Genomic DNA, 15,709 nt, shown 5'->3' with positions numbered 1-15,709 from the left:
ATAAAGTGAATAACAATTTTTTTCGAATCACTTCGAAGCGAAGATTTAGAATCATGCTTGGCACAAAAAAAAAGAGACATCAAATGGCGCAAAAGCCATTTCCAAAATCACGTACTTTTCTCACACACAATGGCATTAATGAGAGCGCACTAAAACTTTGTCACACTAATTGAAACTATGCCAGCATATACGGCATTAAAACTCTGTTGACCTTTCGCAAAAATGGCTGCCCGATAATGGGGGAGTCGACCTACATGCAAGCCAACCTATCAGTGGGGTATGTGATTGGCTCATCTGAGCGGTAGGTATTAAGCGCCTTGTGCCCGTGTCCATTCCCATCCTGACTGGGGCATTAGCTGCACACGAAAGTTAGTCAAACCGAAACCCAAAAGCAAGTGTTCTAGAAATGCTACTTGCTTGAGACAAATACTTTGAGATTTATATTACCAAACATTCTGATCAAACTGAATTTTGAACACTTTACTATTGAAACATGTATTGGAAACTATCAAATACTTGCACAAGCCTATATATGGGTGACCCTATTAAAAAAAATACCCTCTGGAATTCATGGTGCCAGAGTGTCACACAGGCTCCGAGCAACTCTGCCTTAGACTTACTGCAATACCATCTCACTGTGAGCACAATTAAATGACTGCAGACAGTGCTGCCCCTATCACTGTTGGCAAACTGCACCCATCACATCTCATTGCCCCAGCTGCCAGTGGATGGATAGCACAGCTTTGAATGCCTACAGACTTCATCCTGGCAAATGTGTGCAGACTGACCTATAAACCTTCCTAAAGACTGGTGCTCCCCCATGCCAGCCCAAACTGTCTGTTCTGGGTCAAGCATAGGCGCCGTGCAATTTCTGATGGCCGTCATTGCACGAAACCCTACAAGTTTCACTTGTGCACCCTTCACAAGCTAGTGTGTGGCTTGAATAAAATCAAATGGCTGCCCTTCCACAGCACAGTAAAAGGCCCCCATCATGCATTCTGAACAAGTGTCAACAGCCTGTGTGCATTTTGGGTGCATTTTGGGCTTTCCGCCACTGCAATAACGTCCAGTGAGCAAAACAGCACCCACAAATGAGGACAGCCCTCATATCTCCAATGAAAGTTCACACTGGGAGCTAAATGCTCAAAACTTTTGGTTTTCTGTTACAATGACACAAATGCAGCAGAGCAAAATGTTCAATTATGCGCTGCATAAGCCGCACAGAGCTACCTACACATCTTCTGCACAACCATAGAATGCTTGAAACAATTTCTTCAACCTCTTTGTGACACTGCAAAAGCAACCTACTCTCAGCTCAAAACCCACAAGTGACACAAACGCAGAAGTCATAATAACAGCACCCTAGATCAGGATATTATGTGACAAAAAGAAAAGTCAATGCCAGCTCTGCCAGAGGCTGGCACTGTCGGGCAAAGTAAGAAGTGGCTCAGGGATCCTACCAGAACTATATCAGACTGAAGAACTGGTTAAATCTCTGTTAACAAACCAGCATAGAAAAGCTATACGGTACAAAGCAATGTACAGTGGAGCCTCACTGTAACAAAAGTAATGGTACACACAAAAAATTTTGCTCAAGTGGAAAATTCATCACTCCGAAATCAGCCCAGAACAGCAACAAATTATTAGTGCACAAGACATGTTGATTTCCGGAAATCAGCTTCAGTAGCTTTGGACATACTGCCATTAGCGCCATGGCGCACTTTTCACACTCCACCAGCATTGCTACACCCCAACCCTGTCATTGTGTGCTCCCCCAAAGTTATACCGCTTGATGTGTTCCAGATATCACTGACCAATTTTTAAGAGCTAACCTGGATGCTTGTTTAGATGCTTGCTCAAGCATTCAAGCATCCAAACACAACAAATTCAGTAAGAGAAAATGTCCATTTAAACTTCTTAATTCTTCCTAATTTTCAAGCCGCCACGCTGGTTCAGTGGTTCTGGCGCTCGTCTGCTAGCCCCAAAGATGCGGGTTCGATCCCAGCCGTGGCAGTTGAATTTCGGTGGAGGCGAAATTCTAGAGGCCCGTGTACTGTGCGATGTCAGTGCACGTTAAAGAACCCCAGGTGGTCGAAATTTCCGGAGCCCTCCACTACGGCGTCCCTCATAGCGGGAGTCGCTTTGGGACATTAAACCCCCATAAACCAATCTTACTTCTTAATGCTTTAATGCTTCCCTGGAACTTGTCCGTCTTAACAGCTATCACGATCATTCTGCATGCGCAGAATGTCCGAAATGCTCTGTGATCACTCTCCAGCTGCCTGAGTAACTGCCAATGGGAGGCAGGCAGCAGCGAGGAGGAAGCGCGCATGGAGACAGTGAATTTGTGGCCCGCATATGCTTCTGCCCTGTTTTCACAGTGACCGCGTTAATCCTAAACAATCCCTTTTTATTGGAACCTAGAAACTGGATCTTTTATGTTGCAGGCGACAAGAAAACAGAGGATGACAGAAACAAAAGCCTCAGTTCCAACCCACGCAACCAGACCTCATACAGCGCTACCCTCAAGCCGTCAGTGGGATAGTTTCAGTCCTGCGCCTTCGGCTGCATCATGCTTGTGACGCAGCGGCGACAGAACTGCATCAACAGCTGCATTCGCGCCTCCATAAGTGTGTGGGGTGTTGGTGCGAACGCAGTGTGCTGGAAGCCAACAAACACGTTGACCTGAGTGCCGCCACCATGCTGCACGTGCTAAATGTAAGGTGTCAATATGCCGCTGCAGAGTAAGCCACTATGGCATAATGGCATTCACTACGTATGATGTGGGAACACTGCCGCAATCTGCAGCAGAGTTTGTACTGCATGGGTTTCTATGGGACTAGTCAAAAATCTACCAGCTGGAAAAACAAATGTAACAGCAGTGTCCTACTGTACCAACATCAGCAGCTGCTTTCGGTGAAGCCAAGCAATAACAGTGGATTCTGTACAGAATATTTGGATGTGCAAAAATAAACAAATTGGTGGCCTCATGTTTCTCATACTGCAAGACAAATTCTCAACTTCTTTTTTACTTCACTAAGACTTCGTTGGAGCAGAACCCTGTTCTGAAAGTTGATCATTACGTAGAAAAATTAGCTGCATTATATCTACATGTTCAGCTGGCAGCATATTAGAAATATTGTTGCAGAATCTTCACTACAGAATCATTCATTGTCGCAGGATTCGACTGCATTTACAATGCTGCTGACAATATCCTCGGCAAGAACAAGAAAAGCAAATGCTGACTCCTGCCATAGCAAAAACAGCAAAATAATGAATGTTTTGCCACTTAAACAAGAACCACTGCTGCCAGCTTGCAGCACAAAAGTTTTCTTTCACGGTACTCACCAGCATAGGTGTCGTGATGGTCATCAATATACAAGGCTCCCTTGGGAATCTGGCCTTCTACAGAGAAAAAAAAAGCACACCTATGAGCCAACAAAGACCACCAATAAAATGAAATTTTCAATAATTCGTACCCACATGCACTTCTTCATATGGCAACTTAATGAACCAGCACAGCACCAAGACTTTGAGGAAGGAATCCCTTAACTGCTATGCTGCAGAGAAAAGCTATTGCTGGCACTTTTTTTACATCCTTCAAAAACAGAAAAACTGATCACCCTCATCAGCAGAATAACTTTTTCTCATGGCTATTCTACAATGCTCCAGACGTATAAACATCTCCCCCTGCGCACGTGAAATGTTTGAGAGTATAATAAGTTAAGATACAGGCATGCACAGATGCAAAAGAGACATGCAGCAGCATTCTAACCGCTCACAAACACTGCCCATCATAAATTACCAGCTCCACTGTGCACATGCAGAAAAGCACTGTGACATGACTACACACAAATGCAGATAACTCAGTCAATGTATAACAGTGACTAAAGCTTCAAATGCCCTGCAACTGTGTTGTTGCCCATCATCCTCCACCGTGTAAATTTGCAGAGCAGTCACAGTTCAAGGGACTCTTTTATACCTAATCCTTTTGTTAAGAATACATGAAGAGATCGTGGCAAAGCGTGGAGCTATGCAGAGGCTGTGAACAGAAGAAAACGGTGGTGGCCTTTAAAGCAAGGACCATTAGACCATATACCCATGATAGAACATCATGCTATCCCAAATTCTGCATCACGGGAATGATAAATGGTGGTCTGCATCTCATAATACATGGCCAACACAGGGTCTAAAAAATAATATATTGTCAGTTTTGAGGTTGGTTTTCAGCTCTAAACATTGCTAAGCCTAATTGCAAAAACCAGTGTAAACGAAACATTCAAGTCTAGTGTTTGGCAGTAGTATTGCCTCTTTACCTTTGTCGTCACTTTCACCCTTCTGTTTTGGACCCTCTTCATAGTAGTGTCAGAGCACATTAAAAATCCCCAGGCGGTCGAAATTATTCCGGAGCCCTTCCCCAAGGTGTCGCTTTATTTCAGCCTCTCATTCCTTCCTCCCTTTCCCCCCACAGCGCGGTTGAGGTGTCCACCAAGAAGTGAGACAATTACTGCATCTCTCCTTACCTCAAAACCAATTTTCATTCATTAAACTTTCTTATCACGTAGCTGTTCCATCATGTGGACATAGCAATAAAACTACTGAACACTAAGTTCATGAAAATAGCCTTAATTTGTGTACACAACATGAACAGAGATTTAAAGCAGTGCAAAGCATCAGAATGTGAAGAAAAATATCAACTCCTTCCTTCAGCTGCTTGAATTATAACTTGAAGTGAAGGGACTTCTTTCAGGCTATTCTTTTCAGGACATCCCAGATTTTTGGACATCTTCATGGTCCCCAGCAAGTTTTAAAAATCTGCCCACAGCTGCAGTAGGGTGGAGCAATGTTCAAGCAAGCCATGCAGGGGGCCACTGCATGCTGCAGCCTGTTGTTTGTGAAGCATAAAATGTAAAAACACTCCCATCAAGATGTCATAGCTTAGCAATACAAGCAAATCTACGCAATTACTAAGTCCACTGCAACTTCAAAAAGTTTCACTATAGGTGCTTGCTAGCCCAGAAGGCCGGTGATGAGCCAGGAGTTCACAACCTGTTCATTATTTGACAGTCCTACAAAGCAAATACTGGTTAAGCTCATCTCCTGAGGAAAACACATTGATGGAAGTTGTCTTCAACAGCGTTCAGGCATGCCACATACACTCCAAGACTGCTAGTTGCAACATGCTTTAAAAGAGCAGTCTATGTAGTAATTGCAATTAATCCGAATCACAGTCATAACCTAGCTAGCCATGAAGTCGTGACATAAAGCAAAATTTCATATGGTTTGCTTTACGGGGGTTTAACGTCCCAAAGCGACTTAGGCTATGTGGGACACCGTAGTGAAGGGCTCCGGAAATTTCAACCACCTGGGGTTATTTAATGTGCGCTGACATCGCACAGCACATGGGCCTCTAGAATTTCGCCTCCACCAAAATTCGATCACCGTGGCCGGGAACGAACCTGCTTCTTTTATGTGAGCTGCCGAGCGCCATAGCCACTGAGCCACCATGACGACACAAGATTTCATATCTTCAGTGACCAAAATGAACATTGACAAATATAAACAGTGGCGTTACAAACTGTTCTGGTCTATTTGGGTTAGTTTCGTGATAGCTGAGCCACAGCCCATTTTTCCAGACGACAAGGACAACCGAAAATTCCATGCCCGTATTTTTTTTAAGGTCAGTTACACCACACTGACACCAGCTATCTGGTGAGAATACTGCTAGCCCCGCATCAGGAGCCCTCCTAGCTGATGAGAGTTACCGAGAAACTGTGTGTTAGGTACTCACCCACTATGGGAACACCTAAGAAGGCATGGCAAGGCTAACAAAATGCTTACACTTGTGTAGCAAGCCCCAGTGCTGTGCTCAGCATAGTCACTACGGTAACCACGATGGCTAGCAGGTGCCAATCTACTAGCCATCCTGGTTATCTTAGTTGGTACAGCAAGTACCCCAGAAAGGCGGTATAGTCCCAGTTTCAATCCCTAAACCTGGACGAATTTTTCTTCGACAACAAGGTTTATGCAAGAGCTTTGCAGCATTCCTTTGTAGCTGTTAGCTGTGCTTGGGTGAATGCGAATGAGTAATTACTCCCTAATTTCAAAGGTTGGAATTGTGTCCTAGGAGGCAAGTGTGAAGCCAACTTTATAACATCATGCCCAGTCGAGGTCTGCCTAGGCTGTGCTTCAAAGATATTTCTGAAGCTTAAAAAAACACTTCTCAGAAAGTTTTTCATCCTAAAAATGTTATAAAAAGCAACCATAGATAGTTATCAAACTGATCTTTTAGCATTTGGCACAGTTGTCTGCAAGTTGTCTACCAATTTTCACACTAAACAGTCTTCAAAATAAACCCAGAGAACAAATGTACTAGGCACAGCATGTTGTCAGCCTTGGCATAGGTCATGCTACCAAACAAGCACACATCCTAAAACAGCAGTACATTAGGAAGTTATCTGAGAGCTTTACTGAAACTGACAGTCAAAACTCTTAACGACTGAATGCAAACTACCTGCATAGCATACATTTTTCCAGTCAAATGTTGCACTCTGCCATGTTTACTGGCATGAAAGCATTACCCCTGTGTGACTGCATCACATTTATGCATAATCAAAACAAGAAAAGGGAAAAGAACGAAAAAGGGATAGACGCACAATGTATGAACATGTGAGCATAATGAGGCTGATTGATATGCTCCTCTGTACAAAGGACTTGGTCTGATTTCCTACACAGCTCCCTGCTACAGGAATGGGGCACAGCACTGACACAGCCCAAGACAAAACCCCATGCGACGCCTGCAAGCATCTGGCACAGCCTCCATGATATGCAGTGGTCTGGTGATATCTTTGTGATGAAGGTTGAATGTGCACTGGTAACCTACTATGCAGTGCTCTGATAGTGGTTCTAGCTTTAGGCAAGTTCTCAAACATGGAGCCCTGGCACGCTACCACATGGTGCTCTGCAGCCCAACTTAGGCTTTTATGGCTAGCATAATCCCAAGTCCAACACCATGCTCAACAGCAGCACGAATGGCTCCACACATGGTGTTTTTATCCAAAAGAGCCTGCACAAATCCGTTTCTACACCTTTCTCAGAAGAACATTGCAAAGGCATTGGCAAGCATACTTAGAGTATAGCAGTTGTAATATACTACACAGGGGCTTTACTCAACATTCAGGTGGTGTCATCATACTGCTAACCACCATAAGGCATGCATGGTGCATTTTCATGGAGAAGAAAGAAAAATAAATGAAGCATAACACACTCCAGGTTAGAAGACACAATGGAGCAAGGGCCTCTAAGATTTGTGATGCGTTATATAAATCTTTGCGACCAAACCAAGCAATGGCTTTGAATGATTCACAAAACCAAATTTTAGGAAGTCAGAGGAAATATTTACCCAAGCCTATACTATAAAATACACTACTCTGAACATTCTGCTCACAGATTCGCGAAATGCCCAAGTGCACACAGACACACCCATGCAAGTGAAATGTGAGTGGACACAGCAGGATACACACAAGAGGACCTGTAACAAAATGATGCAGTTCGAGCATCTTTGCACAGCTGTCATTCTCAAAAGACTTTCACATTTCCCCTCACATAGCATGCTAGAGTTTCTAGTTACAAGTCCCACAGATCCTCTGAAGTCCCAACTTCTCATGCAGGCTTTCCTTAGCATTTCTTGCACTGGCACTACATGCAGTTGCAGCATTTTTAATGACGTTACTGCTGACGGTTCACTTCAGCAGTTCACCCACCTCTCTGCTGCGCACATGCAAAAACTAGAGGACAGCCGTTGCCGGGAAATGAACATGCGACCTCCTCATGATCAGCAGAACTGTTATCACCACAAACAACAATCAAGGGGAGAAGCGTGAGCAGTATGGGCCAAAAGTGGTACCACATGACCGCACCTCGTGCCTTCTGCAGCAGGGTGACTGTGGGGCTCTGTGATGGGGGCAATCCTGAGGGGCTCCGATGTGGCGGCTGCACTGGTGGCTCTGCTGGTGGGAGCGGAGCTGGTGGCAGGGGAGCTGGTGGGAAAGGGGCCTGCTCCACTGCAGGAGGGGAGCTGGCCGAGTGCTGCTCCTTCAGCTGGCTCACAATGGGATTCCAGCTCGACTTGAGTGCCGCTGTGGGGGAAGGCGGCGCAGCGTCCTGGGGTGCCTGCACAACGTGCCACACATTTCTACATGATGACAGTTTGCAATTACTGTACGCAAAGCACCTTTCTATTCCATTTCTTCACAGGTTTGCAGAGCTACAGGTGTCAATGTTTGCTACCGTTAGCAATGGAGCTGTCCGTCATTTAAACTGCTTCATAACACTGACTCCTGCAGCCCGCAGCAAGAGTGCAGGGAAATGGAGCTGACAAGTGTCCTAAAGAGTATACAGGGACATGAAAGCAAAAACAAATTCTGCACGCGACCAGGTGGTGGGATGACAACCTCAGTCAGACATGTAACCTCTCCTATCCTAGTCAGACATGTAAACTCTCCTACATAAGTTCCTCGAAGGTATGCAGGGATACAACAGATGACTGTACGAAACTCCAGAAAGGCATCACACTCAAATGTGTGCCTGCGGCAACAACATAAGAAAGTAGCTGTTTTGGTGACAAATCTCCACAGCGCTTTACAATACACTTACCCTCGTACAGTACTGCTAAAACCTCCTTGCACGTGTTGTGTTTATGCACACTGCCTTCATATCCTTTATCTCAAGCTATAGTTGCTTAATTCCCCACTGCATGAAGTCATTAAATTCCTCCTTAAAAAAAAAAACAGAAAATGCAAGCCCTTAGTGTAAATAAGGAACAAACAAATAAGCACACGAAAAAGTCAAATAACTTTAGTACACCCTTCACAGACTGCTTAAGCAACACGAAATAACAAATGACATTTGATTCCAGCAGTTCTTTGCTTCTTTTACAATCAGCCTTTTAGTGCATTAGTATTATAAAACGCATGAAAACACGACCATTCCTCTTTTGCTAGAAATAACGATACGACTAAACACAGGGACTGTACTAGACATGTGTGACAGTGTCTGGGGCACAACTGCCCATCTTTTGCACTCTCCACTGCTCATTATAATGCAGCATAAATGGAATATAAATGACTAAAGTAAATATTCACAAAACTACAACAATCAGCTATTATAATTACTGTCCTGCCTGGAGTGATTTTGAACATGCTCCAAAAGAAGATTGGCACAGTTGAGCTGTTCAAAAGGCTACTCGCAACACACAAGATAACCACAAGAACAGAAATGAAACAAATTTGACACCTTACGGAAGTACCAAGAATCCATGTGGACACTGTAACATCAGCAGGTTTAGCTAGAGATGTTAAAACGGATGCTAGAGATACTCTGCACCTATGGCCTACACGCATATGCGCTCGAATGCCAACTGTGGCCAAGTGGCCACCTGTTGCAGTGGGGAACTGGTTCTGGCAAGATGTGCAAAATCAAATGATGGTGTGTATGTTAGCAAGAGTGGTGGAGAAGCGAAGCGTTGAGTGCTGTGCTGTGAGCACACGCATGCACTCATGTCAAGAGCGAGGTAAAACGCAGAAATGTGGAACTGGTGCACAAAGCAAGCATGCCGTGGTAGTCACCAACCAAGACAGGCTGAGGTTAACCTGCCAATCAAGACAAACGTAACAAGGAATGAATCTGGCAGAGATTTTGTGTCAGCAACAGCGTGTGCACAAAGTAAGCGCACACTGAGCACTCTGCGTGGGGGCTAAATCCTGCTGACAGGAACACCCTGCTCTCTTTCCTGTGCTGCTCACCCTTTGCACGATGCCATCTAAAAATGCTGTTCAGTCACGTAAGCAGAAAACCTTGTATGTTTGTGTTCATCAAGCCACACCAAAGGAGCCCATTAAGCCTGCTCAGCAATGGTCCCATGCGAACAGGAAACGAACAATAAAGCACTGGTCTGAGTACTCAATTGTGCATGCATGATGTGAGTGAAATTAAGGACATTTACGTTTGCTACCTACAGGCTTCACTAAACTATTCCTTTGCATCATCATCATCATCAGCCTGACTACACCCATTGCAGGGCAAAGGCCTCTCCCATGTTTTTCCAATTAACCCTGTCCTTTGACAGTTGCGGCCACCGTATCCCCGCAAACTTCTTAATCTCATCCGCCCACCTAACTTTCGGCCGCCCTCTGCTATGCTTGCCTTCTCTTGGAATCCACTCCGTTACCCTTAAGGACCATCAGTTATCTTGCCTTCGCATTACATGCCTTGCCCAAGACCATTTCTTCCTTGTGATTTCGACTAGGACGTCATTAACCCGCGTTTGTTCCCTCACCCACTCCGCCCTCTTCCGATCTCTTAACGTTACACCTATCATTTTTCTTTCCATAGCTCGCTGCGTTGTCCTTAAGCTGAACCCTCTTTGTTAGCCTCCACGTTTCTGCCCCATAGGTGAGTACCGGTAAGATACAGCGGTTAAAAACTTTTGTCTTGAGGGATATTAGCAAACTGCCATTCATTCATGGCTAGCCTATTGCCTGCAGGTAAAACCAGTGCTGGCTGACATATCCAGCAGGTGCTCTCATAAGTTAGCCACAAATGCGTATGGAAAGTAGCTCCCATTTACTTTAATGGCACCGTTTAGCCACTTCTATGGATTGGGTACTCATGCACCTCGAGGGGCAAGTGCAAACTTTGCGAAGCATGAAAGAGGTATGAAAATATTCAACTTCACACATACATGACAATACTGGGAAGGTTGTAGCGCATAAGCTTTCCTGTGTCCGAGATTACCAGGACAGCAGAAATGGCATAACAGATCAGCAAAGCAAAATGTGAGGCAGAGAGCACATAACAAATTTGGAAAAAAGAAAAAAACCTGAAGTTTAACATTTGCTCTACTGGATGAAATCTGTGGCAGGTAAACCTCCAACTATGTGATGCACACTGCCGCATGGACATTCCCACTCCCAAGAGTCACCTGGACCCCACAAATAAAGGTAACACACTCACCAAATGCTGCAACTGCTTTAACATACGCCCCCCTGCCCCTTGAATGCATCCGCTGTGGATAACTATAGACCTCTCCCTGTTTGCAAACAATGTGACGTCAGGGGAGCACGGGGGCAAGGGGGCGCGCCAAATGAAAATTGGCTTGGTTGGCAAAAGCAGCCTTTCCGGTCTGGTCTGCCTGCTGTGCGGAGTGTCACGAGCTGCCCGACGACATGTATTTTCTTCTTGAAATTATGCATTAAATATATTTAAATAAGAAAGTATGCGGCACTCCAGTACCCGGACCTACTAGCGAGTGACAACTGAAAAAATCTATTTTAAGTGTTCGGCAAACATGCACTTCAGAGATATTTTTGTGCACTTAGTGAGAAAAACTGTGACGCGTGCAGTGCACAGGCACTGCAATCCGACCAGCCGCTTGACAAGTATAGAACCTCATAATGGAAGGGCATGCTGGCAAGTAGGTTATTTCAGACTTCGGCACTGGTGACTGCATCCTCAACGCCATTCCCAGAAGTGACCGCCGAGCCTTACAAAGTGCACGTGGGCACTCATGAGCGAAGACAGCAGTGTACGCACGAGTGCCATGCTCGGCTGTCCAATTTTTGTCGCAAGCAAGGACAAGTCTAGTTTGTCTCGTTTAGACTAAGGTCTGACTGACAAACACAGTATCATTGCTAAGTGTACACCTTACAGGGTAAGTGCAGTGAGAAACAGCCAAATGCGATGTGCAACGCTAGAACCAGCTGTATACAAAATAACGTGGTAATTAAGCTCATTTTACATGACATTATATAATATTCATGTAGAGCGCAGTAATATTTAAAAGTGCACTTAAGTGACGCAAGCAAAACCATTTTCCGACTTGGACACAGCAGCACTTGATTGAGCGCAGTATGTTATGATTCCGGGTTGGAATATGGCTATACTTTAGTGCCCGAAGTGCTGGCATACACATGCGAGCCGTCTCGTGACAGAAGCTAGCTTCTTGAACACGACCTGCTGCACTGGAATAAACTATAAATGCCTATCAGGAAGCTCTTCGAGTACTTCCATCAGTCACATGCCATCCGGGCCTTCAAGCTCTCGATTGGTCATGATTTCAGTACAATTCATTCAGAAGGATAATAAAGGAAACCCAGTGCTTGCTCGTTTACACATAAATACATGGTTGCACGAGCAACCAAGTAGATCTCCTTGCAACCAAGTGCACGCCACAGATCTTGACAGCTCTTGACATTGGTCACTTTTGTTCTTTGCACGGCTCCAAAACTTATTTTTCGTCTGTTTCCATCATCCAGAACCCACAAGGAGTATATGCAGCTGGTCTTTGTTGATCGATTGGCGCATTCCACTGCACAAAAACTCAACAGCAATGAGAAAAACACAGCAAACTGTCACTACACAAGAGCAAATCCACTGCACCATCACACCAGCAGCGGAATGTTTTGCCAACCACTCCAGCCACGCCATTCACACCTCCTTCGAACCTTCATCTGTGACGTAGGCCAGGTCTATTGGCACACAGAATATTGTGCCAAAAAAATTTCATCTGCGCAGCTGTTAAAAGTGCAACTGTCTTAACAATGCAGTGCAAGATGAAAGCACTCTGCTGGTAGTCCATAAGTACACCATGCCACAAAATATTCTGCACGGGGGATTTCTACATGAGTTCTTGAACACTGCGATTGAAAGAGTATGGACACCAAATGTTTGTTTGCGTGTTTTCTTATTTGAAATGATGCCTAAGAGATTACTTTGCATGGATCACCACATGGTATTTGCCTATGACTGGTAGGCAGTTTATAATTGAATTTCTTTTCTCCTGCTGTTTTGGTTTCCACAGCCAAATGATGGCTGTGATGGCGAAGTTTGGTATAGGTCACAAAAAGGCATGAAAAAACTGTGATATAATCACTGCTTCAACACTTACAACAAATAAACAAGCAGTGATTATGCCGCAGTGTTTTCATGCCTCATATGACCTATACTAAGCTTCGACATCACAGCCATCATCCGTCTGTTGAAACCGAAACCGAAGCAGCATATTAGAAGAAATTGATTTAAAATTTATTACCAAGTCATAGGTAACTACCACATGGTGATTCATGCATACTAATGTCTTATTCATCATTACAAAGAAGAAAACAACAAAATTTTGGTGTCTTTACTCCTTTCATCCAGTGCTTCCATTCAAGGGAGATATTGGGAGGAGTACGTGGCGGGAGGCAGTTGTATACAAATTATTCAGCAAGTGCAAGTCCTTCATTATATTGAGACATGCTCTTCCTATGCATCAGCTGAGACTCAATGAAAAAACGCTATTTTTTTTTTCTTCCCTTTCAACGTTTACAGAATGTCATGAAACAGAGCAAGTTTTCTCCAAAATCAAACACACAGTGGGAAACAAAAATGAAAGGCAAATGAAACTACAGAAATGGACTGGGCAGACATTCAACGCAGAAATGCATGATGCAGCACCACACTAAACTGAAATGCGTGAAACCAAACAACTCGGCTTGCTTGCACGCATTTTGCCGTTACATCACTGATGTATGCAGTATCTCGAGCACGATATTAAATGAACAGTACCACAGAAACCCAGGGACTCGACTCACCTGAGTCTGCGACGGACTCCGCGTCAAATGCGCTGTGGGCGAGAACTTCACGGGCCGGTAGCCCGGCGTGACGCTGCCGTTGGCGACGTCGGCCGCGTGCGGCGAGCTCCCGCCCTCGGCGCTGACCTTGAGAATCCCGTTCGCCTGCTCCATCTTCACTCCGCTGGTGCTGGTGTCATTCGACCACGGGCTCCATACTGCACCAGCGAACGAAAGAGACGTCAACTTTGCCCGAGCAGAGCTGCTTTTGTAGGCATTTGCGACCGGTAATTCCTAGATGTTCCGAAGTCGCCACGAAAGACGATGCCGCACACCGTGCGCGCTTGGCAACGTATGCGCCTCCGTCCCCAGAAATTACGGCACCGGACGATGACAGTACCACGACAGTTTCACAAATCGAGTACCACGATCGAACGGCGGCTAACACGCAGCGACAAGCATCGGCCACGGCGGTACACGCAACGTTGGCAATGCTAATTATGTATATCGGCCACTTTCCCCGTACGAGCTCACAGTCCGTGAGAGTGCGCTCAGAGTAAAAATTGAAGCGCAAAAATAACAAAGGTACAGCAAAGCCTGACAAACGTCCTGATAGCGCTTTTCCTCACAGTTCTCGAGGGATGTCCAAGAAACTTGCAGCTTTTCTGCTACCTGAAAGCGAGGTCGGAGTCTCGCCGTTGAAGTTTTCTCCGCACACCGAGCAAACGCAAGATCGACAACACGCTGACCGAAAAGCACGCACTAAAAGACGATATCAATAAGCTAAAATGCATACCTGGGTACGTCTCCTGCGTGTTCGACAGCCGATTTCGCACTTTACAGCGAGCCACCTGTTCAGTTCGGCTCTCATTTGCGCATCATGAAAAATACTACGGACCCATACAGCGAGAAGGCCACGGACAACTACCGCGAAGCCGTTCGCAGCAGCACAACCATCACGTGACATTTTGGCGCCATGTTTGGACATCTCTCTTCGTACGCTTGCCGGAAACCGCCACTTGTAAAAAAAAAACGTGCTGAACTGACGCGATAGAAACCGAAATAAGTAGTAAATGTGAGGAAAAAAAGTATGAGAATTTTTTTCAGCCACATCTGTGACGGTCTGAGCAAAATGGATTGCAGTTATGATGCCGTATGAGAGTTTTTTCAACTGAAACAACTTGAAGAGTGACGTATGTTTTAGCCGCACCGCACGGTAAACACGGTAACTACAGCAACTGCTACCGTACAGCAAATGTGGTTAGGCAAGCCTGGAAACGGTAGCAACGGCAACGCGTTACCGTATTTGCCGTACGGCTGTCCGGATACGCTCAATCTGTCTTAGGTCGCATTGTGGCTAACGCTAGAACTATTTTCTTTTTCCTTTTTGTCAGAATGCACGCTCTCTCGCATTCATCGGCCTTGCGTGCTTTTCGTGGGCGCGCATTAAGACTAACTAAAGAGCCGCGTTTGTATTTTATATGAAGAACCTCGCATAAATACACTATACACTATAGCTATACACTATAGCTATACACTATACTACAGCTACAGCTATACACTATAGCTTGCGCCAACGTTTTTAGCTTCCATTATACCTCACGGGCCGTGAGATTGAGAATATAGGTCAGTACGACAACCACACTCTTGCTCGCGCCTACAAATTTAGAGCTAACCTAACATCGTTCCAAGTCTTCTTGCTCGTCCCTGGTCTTTTAGCGCTGTTTCTACGAACATAACCCACCAACTAGCTCCACTTTCCGTGTTATCACCCCCCCCCCCCCCCCCCCGCGCCTTTTCTGTGCATATGCTCACCCCATTTCTGCACAGTTTTATCGACGTGAGTGGGTGATATCACAGATAGACGTTACTTCTTATAAAGCTAAGGAGCAGCGTCGTCGGGCCGCGGTAGCTATCACAAAAGAAGTTGCGCCGAGGAATAGCAAACATCGGCGATGTTTGCTATTCCGTTTGTTGGCAAGAGCGAATAAAGTGCGAGACCCGCTATTGATTTCTTATCTACTCCACGATATGCATGGAGTTAACTGTGCAACGAGGGGAAAAACTGACGCGCAGCATTCACGGGGATCCAAGGTAAG

The 15,709-nt window shown here is 45.2% G+C and overlaps 1 protein-coding gene across 12 annotated transcripts in view; it reads right to left on the bottom strand.

The window, feature by feature from the left end:
• Positions 1–15,709, bottom strand: part of LOC149358053 (uncharacterized) — a 284,686-nt gene that overhangs the window by 82,823 nt on the left and 186,154 nt on the right. For 11 of the 12 annotated variants that reach the window (XR_016291914.1, XM_089585028.1, XM_089585029.1 and 8 more), the window contains 3 exons: positions 13,632–13,828; positions 7,920–8,172; positions 3,349–3,405 (listed from right to left, as the gene is read on the bottom strand). Coding sequence is in view for 11 of the 12 variants with exons in the window: in XM_089585028.1 (XP_089441154.1) it covers positions 3,349–3,405; positions 7,920–8,172; positions 13,632–13,828 (507 nt within the window). In the remaining variant the exon portion in view is untranslated. Of the gene's footprint in view, positions 1–3,348; positions 3,406–7,919; positions 8,173–13,631; positions 13,829–14,406; positions 14,564–15,709 lie in introns of those variants that run through there. The other variant, XM_089585034.1, reaches the window with a different exon arrangement.

The sequence above is a fragment of the Amblyomma mixtum genome, chromosome 3 (genome assembly GCF_055824585.1).
Source record: "Amblyomma mixtum isolate Tamu chromosome 3, ASM5582458v1, whole genome shotgun sequence".
Classification (NCBI taxonomy): Eukaryota; Metazoa; Arthropoda; class Arachnida; order Ixodida; family Ixodidae; genus Amblyomma; species Amblyomma mixtum.
Note: the sequence above shows the minus strand (reverse complement) of the source record. Positions and strands in the feature narration are given on the sequence as shown.